General features: G+C 38.0%; 1 protein-coding gene across 2 annotated transcripts in view; it reads left to right on the top strand.

Annotated features, from left to right (window-relative positions):
- The window catches only part of AFG1L (AFG1 like ATPase), a 180,272-nt gene that overhangs the window by 135,555 nt on the left and 31,785 nt on the right, over positions 1-12,932 (top strand). The window contains exons 9-10 of one of the 2 annotated variants that reach the window (XM_036769186.1): positions 5,551-5,621; positions 5,878-5,978. The exons of the other annotated variant lie outside the window; for it this stretch is intronic. Coding sequence (XP_036625081.1) covers positions 5,551-5,621; positions 5,878-5,978 — 172 coding nt within the window. The remainder of the gene's footprint in view (positions 1-5,550; positions 5,622-5,877; positions 5,979-12,932) is intronic. 2 annotated transcript variants of the gene reach the window in all.

Below are 12,932 nucleotides of genomic sequence, written 5' to 3'. Positions count from 1 at the left end.
ATAGTGATCATCAGTGCAGTTTCCTTAATTTTTTTAAAAAATATTTTCTTGATGTCCTTTTTAAAACATCACTTTTACTTCTTAATGAGCCCCTATTCCTCACCATCTTAGAACTCTTTCATTGTAAGAAACAGCTACATTCAAGCAAAACACATTAATATTTTGGGCCTGTACCATTTTCTTACAGGGTCCTAGCACTGTTCTTCACTCTTCATATTTTTTCAACTAAAGAATTGTCTATCACTATCCATTATTTCCTATCTCTAGGTCAATTTCATTTTAATGGTAGTATATATGTACTTAATATATATTATGTGGTTAGCTAGCCTGCACAGTGTGTAGAATTCTGGGCCTGGAGTCAGGAAGACTCATCTTTCTGAGTTCAAATCTGGCCCCAGACACGTACTAGCTGTGTGACCCTGGGCAAGTCACTTAACCCTGTTTGTTTCAGTTTCCTCCTCCTTAAAATGAGCTGGAGAAGGAAATGGCCAAACCACCCTAGTATCTTTGCAAAAAAAAAAAAAAAAGACTCAAATGGAGTCACAAAGAATCAGACACAACGGAAAAATGACTGATATATATAATATGTATATATTTATTAAGCTCTTTAAAATTTAAAAAGTGCTTTGTATATATTACCTCTTTTGGTTCTCATAGCCTTGTGAGAAAGTGCTATTGTCCTCACCAGTTGGTAGGTGAGAAGAGGGAGGGCCATATTCAAACCCAGGTCTTCCTGATCCCCAGTTCAATACATTATCCACTATGTCAGTCTGCTTGGCCATGACAAAACAGACTCCCTTCCAAAATCCAGTAAGTTCAGTTTTTTAATCAATGAGAATTCAGTTTTGAATTCAGTTCTTTGTTGATAGGAACTTGTCACAAAACTTTTTAAACATCTAAATAAATTACATTGACTGATTCCCACTTTGCCACAAGTATCCTTCTCCCTTCCAAAATTTAGACTACTCAAGTTTTATTTTCTTTTGTCAAAAACTATTTCTTTTCTTCCTTCCTTAAGTTTCACCAAGTACCCAAGTAACCTACTTAAAGAAGATAGGAGTTAGGTTCAGTATTATGCCTAAGTAGGATAGGTAACCATCTATGTCGTAATGAGACCCGATACTCCCACCAAAAATCTTTCCTCAAATTCTGACCAAAATTCTGTAATTAAAGTTTAATTCTTTTAGTTTTGCTTCTATAGCCCAACCAAACTGAACTGTCTCTTTCTCATGTGTGGCACTCCTGTCCAGGTCTCTGTGACTTTGTACTGGCCATCCCCTTTACTGTAATTCATCCCCTCCTCACCTGTATCTCATAGAATCCCTGTCTTTACAACACACACCTCGAGCACTACCTTCTATAGAAAGCCGTTCCTGATCCCCAGTAGTTGGTGCTGTTCCTCCTTACATGTATTTTTAATTTATTTTATATATGCTTTTATATACACATACTGCTGTGTCCCCTGATCAAAACTGTTTGAGAATGGAGATTATTTCACTTTTTGTATGATTTCTGGAGCCTAGTATAATTCCTGGCATATAGTAGGCGCTTAATAAATGCTTGTCAGTTGACTTATTGACTTCTTGTTAAAATGGAGAGAACAGCATTAAGTTGCTGTCTGTCATTAACACGTTAATATAAATGAAAGATATGAAGACAAAAGAAGGGAGGATTGAGAGGACCTCCAAGCTGGAAAGAGGGAGGAGAACGAAAAGCCTAAGAATTTGTCTATTTCGCAGCTTTGCCTACAAGTTTTTCCCAGCAGTAGCTCAAAATGTGTTTCACTATTTTTATAAGAAATTAAACATTTAGCGAGAAAAATTACCAATGAATACTTCTAGAATTCAAGTTGCTCACAAAACATGTGTCTCTGTGTTGGCCAGTGTCCTATAGATCACTCCAGGTCCTCAAGTGTTCTTAATTTTTTTGTGTCATAGACCTCTTTGACAGCTGGGTGAAGCCCATACGCTACTTCTCAGAATGCTTTTAAATGCAAAAAGGATTACAAAGGAAGCTAATTATTTTGAAATATAATTATAAAAATATTTTTTTAAAAACCATGGAAACTAGGTCAAGAACCTTTGTTCAAGGGCATTTTCTCTACCACCAATTGGAATCACCTTGGGGAAGAGTCAGAAGACAATTTTTAGGTGGAAGACAGCCCCTTAGAAATTATTTTCCCATACCAGATTCTTTCTCCCAGCTCTAGGTTTAGAATAGTGGAATTTGAAAACCCAGTTTGTACTTCACTCCTGCTAGCCAGTTACTCAGACACTTTTCAACATCTAGATGTGAATTCAAATGCTGCCTCTGATATTTACTAGTTGAATGAATAGAAGCCAGCCACTTACCCTCTGTGCATCTCAGTTTCCTCATCTGTAAGATGGGGATGATATTATTTATACTATTCACCTCACACGGTTGTCATGAAGAAAGCATTTTGTAATTGGAAGTTTATTAGTATTCATTGCACATAGTACACACTAAATAAAGGTTGTTGAATTAGTACTTGGCAGTTCATAAAAGGGCTCTGGAAGGCATTCACCTAAAAAATGACTCTAAAGAAACACATTGGAGTTGGTAGTATCTTTGAAGAATGTAAAGTGTTATTTCATCAATAGTTTAGTCATCTCAAATTCAAAACAAAATACTATATATGAATATTACAGACTTTAATTAAAAATAATAGATTGCCAACTGTATCTAAGGCCATCTATAAAAAGAAGTCACAAATAGTCTTCATAATGAATATCTATAATATTTTAGTAATAAATAAGTCTAGGATTCTCCCATTGAAAAATCGTGATGCTATTATCATTTTGTAATATAACTTCTTTTCCACATCCATAGACCTTAGAAATCTGTTTGTGAATTTTTGCATATTTGTTAAAAATCACAAAATTATTTACTAATAGACATAATTTATATGCACATTTATTAATTAATATGTTTGGCTTTAAATCAGAAACCATTAGATTGAAAACCAAATTTCAGAGGATTGGAACTATTTAAAATATGGTCTGGAAAGTGGTATAGTAGTAACAAATGTATATTGAAGTTCTCCCTATCTAATTTCAACGGTGAGTTCAAGCTCACTTTTTTTCCCAACTCTCTTTTATTGAAGTATAATTTAATAGTGACACATTACAGAAATGATTTTCCAGTATAATGGATTTTGCCAAAATAGAGCTATCCTTATCCCCTGTCTTTGGAGTAAGGCTCCTCAAGGACTGAACCCAAGTGTGCCTGAGCCAAAATACTTTTATGAGAACCGCTCCTTTGCCCTCTTAGGTGACATATTTTTAAGCTATAGACCATAAAACTACACTAAGACTTCCAGGATACCATGTATGTTTGTGTATATACACATACTCATACAAATATATGTGTTTTTATATATATATATATATATATATATATATATATATATCTGTCTACAACAATGTACATGTATATATGTATGTATATGTATATATCTTTTTGTGTTATCTAAGATATCCCTATATTTATCTTTATACATATGAATATATAAATATACATGTATGTATATATACATACATATGTTAGATTCAGAATAAATCTGGCGTTGTAGCACCAGTTCAGGGTGCCATATTTTAGGAATGATTTTGCTAAACTAAAGAACATCTGGGATGGTAGAAGGCTATTCTTCACCATGCCACACAAAGATCTGTTGAAGGAACTAGGAATGTTTAACGCAGAGAACAGAACATTTGTGGTGGGAGGGTGGGAAGGGGAGACACATGATAGGTGTCTTCAGATATGTGGAAGTCTGTCCTATGGAAGAGGAACTGGACTTCTCTTGCTGGTCTCCAAATGGCAGAACTAGGCGTGGTGAGCAAAAGTGGCAAAGCAGTAAATTTTTAGCTCAATATAAAGAAAAACTTCTGAGAGCTATCCAAAAATGGAATCAGCTACTAGTAGAGATATTGAGGTCCCCCTGGCTAGGGCATCTTCAGCCAACGGCTGGACTGCCACTTGATAAGTATGATATAGTGGGGATTCTTTTGAGGTATAGGTTAGAACAAATGATCTACAAGGTCCCTTCTGACTCTGAGATTCTATAATTCATATTCCATGAATTCTCTGAAAATACATACTCACCAGTCCATTGAGACCTGTAATTGATTGTTGCTCTTGGTCCTTAATGTTTACCCCATATTACTCAGTTTTTTAAAAAAAATCTAGTTCTTCTTATCCCGTTTTTCCTGTTGTCAACTTCAGTATTACTCCATGTAAGTATCATTACTGCCACAAGACTCAAAAATCAAAGTACATTTTTATTTAAACAGAATTATCCTCCTCATTTTTAGGAATGACTTTTTGGGGAATCTCTGAGAGTAGTCAACACCTTATATTCGTTACTGGGAAAGCATCTGCCTTTATAGAGTTTTAGAACCTGGGGTAAAAGTCCACCCCAATTATGGTAGTTATTTTAAAGGAGAAATTATCTTAGCTATGGTAATTATCTTAAAGGAAAAATTAGGTTAGCTTTAGGTTAGGCTTCATTTTTTGGTTCCCTGGATGTGGGGGAGAGAATTCTGTGATGGGAACTATCAGTAAGGCATCAAGAATTGAGCTTAATTGCATTTTACACCTAGAGAAGACTGAAATGTGTGTAAAAAGTAAACATATTGTAAGGTCATTCTGTGTAAGGCTGCATATAGGTTGGAAGCAAACTTGAGTTTCACTCGTGAGGTCCTTTATGCAAGACACTATTTCTTTTGCAGATTAACTGTATCGGGTACATTAGTTTATCAGCCCCTTTTAAAAAAGAAAGTGAGAGCGAAAGAGGCCACAGCATTATCACATTTATATGTTTGGGATCTTTAAACCATATGGTGGTTTCTAATTAGAATACAAAAGATTCTGTGATGAGACAGATTTTAAGACCAGCTCCAGTGACAGCAGATGAACTGAAAGTTTACTTAAATTTTCAAGGAGGAGATTTTGAGAGAGAATGTGTGGTCGATAATTGTCTTTTTCCTACACCCCAGAAAGAGGTCTGATAAAGTTATTGACGTGCAGATCAGGTAGGTATTTGGAAGCTAGTAATTTAATTCTGGAAATGTTTGATCAGCGCAGTCAGTCAGCTTGACTTGAATTTTTTTTTAAAGCAGCTTCAATATTTAATTTCACATGTACCCTCTCAGTAGAGATTTCAAAGGATACTTCTCTAGATGCTTGACTGCCTTGTCTGTTTGCTCTTGTTTTGCATGTAACAGAGAGCCTGAAGCCTTTTTTCTCATTGTGTACACATAGTATTAATGGATTTACTCTGCCTGTATCTCCTCATTACTGGAAACAGCCAGAAGCACAGAAGTCTTTCAGTGTATGCAAATAAGGCAGAATCATCTACCTGAGAGTTAATATTCTCTGCTTTTAAGTGTATTCGAAATCTAATGTTTGTATTTAGAGCATAACATCCTGTTCTCCTTTTTTATGGGCAAAAAGCTAAGCGGGCTCAGGCAGCTGTTTGATGTTGGCTTCAAGTGTTATTAATTTCATATTCTATTATTCTTTTCACTGTAGCACAAGTGAAGCTGATGTGGAGGCTGTCATGGATAAGTTGTTTGATGAGCTGGCTCAAAAACAAAATGATTGTACGTAAGTTAATTTCTCTTGAAAGAGAATACATTTAGAACACAATGCCCAATCTCCACTGACCAATTAATAAGTTCCATTGCTGTATATGGGTTGATGCCACACTCAAGTGGCAGTCATTGTATCAGCATTTTGTCTAATTTATGTGTTGAATCATGTGCTATTATTCATCAAGCTATGCATTTCCTATCTGTAAGAGATGAATTTTATAGTAATTATCCAGACAAGATTGAGTCTTTGTTCATGTTCCCATAGTAACTAGACCAAGGATTCTAAAAGTGCAAGGCAGAGAGCTGAGGCTGAATAAAGCTTGTGGAACCATTGCAGACTGCACATTTGAAGAGCTGTGTGACAAAGTGAGTACCCAGTCAAATCTAGACTCATTGGCCTTTTCGTATTTTAAAAATACTTGATATTTTCCTTTTAACCTGTATCACATTTAAAAACACCGCCAGCAAAGTCTGAATTAGTTTGAAAAGTCTCTACAAAGCAGGGGGCTCCCTGCTCTGGACCCATATCACTACAAAAATTCACACTTGGAATGCTTCAAAGCATACTTTGAAATGTAGAAATGCCTGTCAAATGATCCTAAGGAATAAGAAAGCCTTTTTGGTTTTCATATTATCTTCAAAAGTCAGATCAAAACAAGGTTTTCCATAAAATTTTGAGGTGAGATTAGTATTGGAGAGCATGAATAAGAAGAATTGGCACTAACCATCCAAGAGAACCAGAGCATGCAAGCTTCTTCATTCAGTATTCTCATTGTCTTTCTGATATTCCCTGCAATGGCAGACCTCTTCAGACCTGAGATTCTAAGAAAGTCACTTGTGCTGGATTGTGACAGATTACTTGGTTAGTAAATATGATATAAATATATTAATATAATATAATAATAATAATAGCAACAACCATAATAATAGCCAACATTTATCTGGAGCTGACTATGCACCAGGCACTGTGCTAAACACTTCACAATTGTTAATCTCATTTAATCTTCACACCAAGCTTAGGAGGTGGGTGCTGTTATTATGCCCATTTCATAGATGAGGTAACTGAGGCAGGCAGAGGTTGAGTGACTTATCTTGGGTCACAGTGAGTAAGTGTCTGAGGCTGGACCTGAACTCAAGTATTCCTGACTGCAGGCCCACTCACTCTATCCACTGCACCCACACATCTGCCTTATTTAACGAAGGCCTCCCATGTAACTGCCTCCTGGGCAAGGGCTCTGTCTTTGACTCGGTAAACTACCCCATACACACAGCGGAGGTTCAGTGGCCTTATTTGTTTAAAGTTGAGAATCACATCCTTGAAATCGTGCGTAGCCTTAAGTAGATTTGGACCAACAGCACCCTACCAACGAGTCTCAGAAGTTAACCGTTGGGTAACCACACAAAGAACTATTCTTCCACAGAAGGGGAAAGGCCTTAGTTCACACCTGTTAGCTGTTTTATAAAGAATGTCTTTCACCTCCACTGATATATTCTCTTTTACCTTATGTAAACGAGGTGATTTTTGAGCCATGTAGCACAGCGTGCTCCACAGTTGTTATTACAGAACTGGGGAGCCAAGTCAACATAAACATTCTGCTGCCACCAACTTGAAGACCCAAAGCCTCCAATTTCCCATGTTATAATTGCAGAATGCAGGACGTATAAAGCTTTTCATGGCCCTCAGACAAGATGGTTATATAGTTTTACATTTCCATTAATCATGTGTGTCATTCTGGCTCTTGAGACCTCTCCTTGAAAAATCACACTGAGTGAGTCCCTGAATAGTCTCATGCTCCTGGGGAAAACTACCAGAGCCTTTGTTTAGCTGTTGACTGATGACTTCATTCATGAAATAAACTGTAAACAAGTCAGCTTCTATCCAGAGGATGAAGCTCCTTCTGCTAGCAGAAAAAATAAAACCAGTGGGGAGAGTGAAAGCTGATAGAATCGTTCTGTGATAAGGTAGAGATAGTCTCATTAGGCAGGTAGTGATTCTTGTCTAAGAGAATATGTGATTCATTAGTCCAGTGATGAGCAGTGATTTCCTTTTTTGTAAGATATTTTATTTATATAATTGAGGCCCAAGAACTTGAGTTAGTCATTATTCCCTAATCAACTAAAGAAATATTCTGGACCTAGGCATGGAATATCCTCCCCCAAGAGCATTATTTGTCACAATTTTAAATGAGTAGGATTTGAAGTTCTCCATCAAATTCAATTACTCTCTCCCCCTTTTTTATTCTTAGGGGGAGGAGGGGAATGAGAATAAATGAATTGGATTACTACCACATTAGCTTTGTTCCTCCTTTGTAGCTTAGCCTATTCTAAAACCTCTTACTTTTCTAATCTTGAAACTAAATAATTAAATTTTTAAAATTAAAAATTTCAATTTGTATTTGTAACTGAATGGTATTCAGATTTTCCTACTTGATTTGCCCTAGAAACCTGCAGGTATTCTTCAGCTCCATGTTTTACAAAGTATATCATTTTGCCAGTATCAGAACACATGTAAATTTTTATTTTCCAACTCATCATGGACCAACCAGAACGTTGTGATAATAGTTATAAAATATATAAGGGTCACATAGACTTTCTGAACATATGACTATTCACTCAAGTTTAAAAATCAGAAACTTATAAAAATCAACTTGTATACTTTTGCTCTGGAAACTAGGTATAGGAGGGAGCCTGATTATGGTCTCCTTCTCGGAATTAGCTGCTCCTAGAACAGTTTGGAGTAAGTATGGATCACAGAATATTAGAAACTACTGACTTTCCAGTTTTCCAGATGTTAAAAAAATCCTCCTTTTTAGTTAAATTTTTTCCCCCTAGGAGATAGACTAATGATGGATACATATCATTTTTGTGTCCCAAAGTTTAGCAATTCCATAAAAGCAAACTTCAGTGTCACAAAAAGTCATTTAAACCTCTCACTCCTCTAGTATGTAACATGTAAGTAGTCACAATGTCATTTAATTTATACTTAGCTTTTAATGCAAAGAAATAAAAATATAGACATTGGAATCAATAAAAATTCAAGTAGGTGGGTGAAAATTTTAATTAAAAGAAGAAGAAGATTTAGGATCCAGAACCTACAATTGAACCCTGTTAGGATATAAGGCCTCATCAGAAAAAAAAAATGGTTTCTTAATTTTCTCTTCTTAGTCATCAACAGCTGAGGAAAATATTCCTCTTAAAGTACTTGAATCTCTGGCTCTTGTCCCTGAAGACACATTAAGATCCAATAGATGAAGGTGTTGTATGTAGTAACTGAACAGAATGGTTGCTGAAAAAAGAGAGCAAGTCTCTACTTTAGAAAGCCAAAAGCCTACCATTAATAAACAGCTAAAGAAAATGAATGAACACTCACACCCATAAGGTGATTCTACCATTCCTGTCAATTCTGTGGGTGGTCGATGTGTAGGGTTTAAAGAGTGTATGGACTTTAAAGGGCACAGGTCAGGAGATAGGGCTATGCCCTCTGCTCATCAGTTTGTCTCCTTGGCCATGGGTTCATCTGTCAACTCTAAATGCCATCCGAAGTACAGAAACAGAAGATCCAAGAACCTTCAAGAGATTGTTTTTGTTTGTTTGTTTGCTTGCTTGTTGGTTTCTGCTTTGGCCTGAGTGACTGATGGGGGAGAAGACTGACTTCCTTTGGGTGAGCTGTCATTACTTCTGCTTCTTTGACATTTAGAAGTGTGAGTGGAAGCTGATGAAAAATGTAGTAGGTCAGTAGATTTTTTTAGCCTATCTGCTAGGATGTGGCATGTCTACTATATCATAGGGAGAATGAGGTGTTGAAGCAAGTAGGATCCTTGAGTGGCATGCTGGAAAGCTCAAGGTTACTCCCACCCAGGGATGTAATTACACATGGAATTGGCCTATCGTACCATGTAAAATGTTGCACTAAGCTACCATGGCTGTGGGGAAACAGCTGAGACAAGTTGTTGTCAGTTCGTGGCACTTCCACCAGAACTCCAGTAGCCAGTGTGTTTGGGGGCATCATAGAGGGAAGGGAGCTGGGGCATCATAGGTCAGACTGCCTTGTAAGGATGGTGAAGAACAAAGCGTGTAACATGTAGGCCAGCAATTCTTAGATTTCAGGAGGTCTGTGAACTTGGATGGGGAAAAAAAATTATGTCTGTATTTTCACCAACCTCTAACTGTAATTTAATATTTCCTCCAGTTATTTAAAAACATTATTCCAGGAAAGGGTCCATAGCTTCACCAGACCACCAGAAGGATCCATGACCCAAAAAAAGGTTAAGGACCCCTGGCAGAAGGGCCAGGGAGGAATCGTTAGCAACAAACTTAAGGTATTAGAGCTTTGGAGTTTTTCAACACTCATGTCTTTGTTGTGATAATCGTGGGTGTCCATGGGTGATCATGACTTGTGCTAGTTCAGGGACCCGACAGATAAATAAAGCAATAGTCTAGATCCTCTAGGGCTGCCTATCTATTTGCATCAGCTCAGGTAACTCCTATTTCCCTCTCCATAGGGGAGGGGTACCCAGTGGCAAACACTAGGATGTAATGTAGTAAACTAATACTATTGTTTAGATAATTCTCTGTTACGAAAAATATTGCAGTCCCTACCATGGTCCCCAACCCCTGCAGCTCACCACCTTACAGTCTGGTGGTTTTTCATCCTGCTTTAATACGAAGACAAGTTTTCTGATAAAGTCAGTTTTCTGTTCCAATGAGAAATTGTTTTTCAAGCTAGAAATGCAGAACAGGAAGCCTCAGGAAGAGACCCCTTTCAAGCTGCTGAGGAAAAAAATAAAAGAATCTATAATGCAGTATTCAAGCCAAGGACTTTGGTGACAGTTTTGAGCATGTTCAAAAAAAGAGTTCCATGATATCCCTTGGTGATTTTACCAGATTGTCTATACATATCCTTACTTCACCTCCCTCCCCAAGTGGGCCAAGCTTGGCTTTGGCTCCTTTGCCTAAGGGATGAACCGAATACATTGAGTACAGTGATGCACTGCCGGGCCCCTTGCCTGCCCTCCTTCAGAGCCTCCCACTTTATGGAGGCTGTATGGGTTCTTTCTAAGCATGCCTATAGCATGCACCTCAGCTCCTGCCCCTGGATATTGTCACAGTTGCCCATCCGTTGTGGTAGGATAGAAAGAGCTGGGAGAGAGTCTAGATTCTGGTCCCAGCTCTGTCTCTAGCTCTATGATTTGGGTCAAGCCACTTAATTATAAGCCTTGGTCACCTAAATTCTAAGATAAAGAGGTTGGGCTAGATGACTATTAGGGTTCCTTCTAGTTCTGAAAATCCATCATTCTATGTAAATGGTTTAACCGGTGTTTGGAATGACTACTGTTGAACCAGTAGCCACAAAAATTGCCCAGGAGTCAGGGAAATAGAATTAATAGGTAAAGAAGAGCATACCAGGCAACTTTCAGAGTTCATAGCACATAAAAGAAGCTAAACATTAAGGGAATTAGACATAGAATTGGCCTATTGCACCCTATAAAACTGTAATCCTCTTTGAAGTATACTGATCCCCTGTATACCTCAGAATACATAACATCTCTTAGGGGAGTGACTGTGATCAGGAGGGGCCATTACCCCTTCCCCTGTTCACTCACCTTTTCCTATGTCTTCCCCACCCGCCTTGCACCCCAACTTCTTTAATTCTCTATCCTAACTTCCTCTAACTGCTTTCCCTGGTTCTAATAGGAAGAGACAGCATTGGGCTCCCTACATAACAGTGTACTCAAAATCAACATTCTAAGAAATGTAACTAATGTCAAATGAATAGTGAGGTGATGACAAGGTTAAGCAGGCCTTTATCATCTAATCACATAATCCCTTGGCTTTTAATGTAGTCCAAAATGCTTAATTAATCCTGCTCTAGGGTTACTTTTGCTGTCTCCAGCCAATGCTCAATTCAATTCGGTAAACATTTATCAAGCACCAGCTATGTGTAGAGCCCTGACTGGACCATGCTGGAGGTGCAGCTGGGAGTGCTGGAGAAGATGATGAGTTTAGATAAAATAGACCCTGTCTCCATGGTACTCGGCCATGACACAAATAGAGATAACTGTATTGCCCAAGAGTCCATGATAAGTGCTTTCAGAAGGTACAGGTAAACTACTGAGGTTCATGGGGGAAAGGTCATCACTGACCAGGGGGATTGAGGAATACTTCATGGAGCAGGTGGCCTTCCAATGGAGGGCTGAAGATTAAGTTTCTCCCTTGATGGGAACGTTTATATTCCTCCATCAGGGATATGAAAAAAGGAAAACTAACATTGGGAGTTTGAATTAAGTAACTTCTAAGGTTCCTTCCTACTCTGTGATGTTACCTCCTTAGGTTAATTTGAGCACATCTCCAACCAAGTTGTTCACTGCTATGCAGAACATGAACAGAAATCCCAAACAAATTGAAATAAATAAGGTCCAGTGGCTCTCTGAGGACGAAAGAATATTCCCTCGAGAAACCTTGTTTGGTTACAGCTGCTTATATACAATTCTGTCCTGGAATTTTTTTCTCCTGTCTAGTATTCACGTAAGGCACCTAGCACAGTGCTTTACCCACAGTGTGGGCACTTCGTAAATACTTGTTAAATTGAAGGGACTAGAATTTTGTGTCACAGAAAGCCTTGTTGGTTGTTTAAGGTAGCATGATGTAGTTAAGTGAATGGGCCTTTATTTAAGGCTCTAGACCTACGTTTTTTATCTGAATGAAAGGATTATCATAGATGATTTTAAGACTCTTTCTGGCTCCAGAAGCCCTTCTCTGTGTTTTATAGGACAGCAGTGACTTATTCATCAAAGTCTCATTGTGTGTCCTTCACTTTTACAGACTTAGGGACTAATTTTAACCAATCTGCTCTCAGGTGACCTGGCCCAGAGTAATTAACTCATGCTAACCAAACCCATAGGACTGTTTGACAAACCAAAATGCCAATCTGCTCCTTTTCTGCAGACAATATACACGGCTCAAGACCCAGTTTTGGTTGTCTTCTGAGGGTGCCCCCTTCCTAGTGGAGAAGTCTACTCAGGAGACCACATTGCAGTAATCAGGCATTTGCTTGGAGAGCACAGAATCATGTTAAAGGGAGCTGGATGCTCTTGGCATTTCCATTAAACTTGATGAATTGCCTTTTTAAATTCTAGAGGTAGTCATGCCTAAAAAAGCAGTCTTAGTCATCAAGATGCAGGGAACTCTTCCCTGGACAGGGCAGCAAACACATTGACTAATACAACTCTTGATTCTTTTTCTCTACCGTACGTGGACCCTCATCCTTCTGTTTTAACTTTAATTATTTGGCATTCAACTAAGCTAGATCACAGCTCTCCT

This window comes from Trichosurus vulpecula, chromosome 7 (assembly GCF_011100635.1).
Source record: "Trichosurus vulpecula isolate mTriVul1 chromosome 7, mTriVul1.pri, whole genome shotgun sequence".
Lineage (NCBI taxonomy): Eukaryota > Metazoa > Chordata > Mammalia > Diprotodontia > Phalangeridae > Trichosurus > Trichosurus vulpecula.
This window is presented reverse-complemented; position numbering and strand designations above follow the sequence as displayed.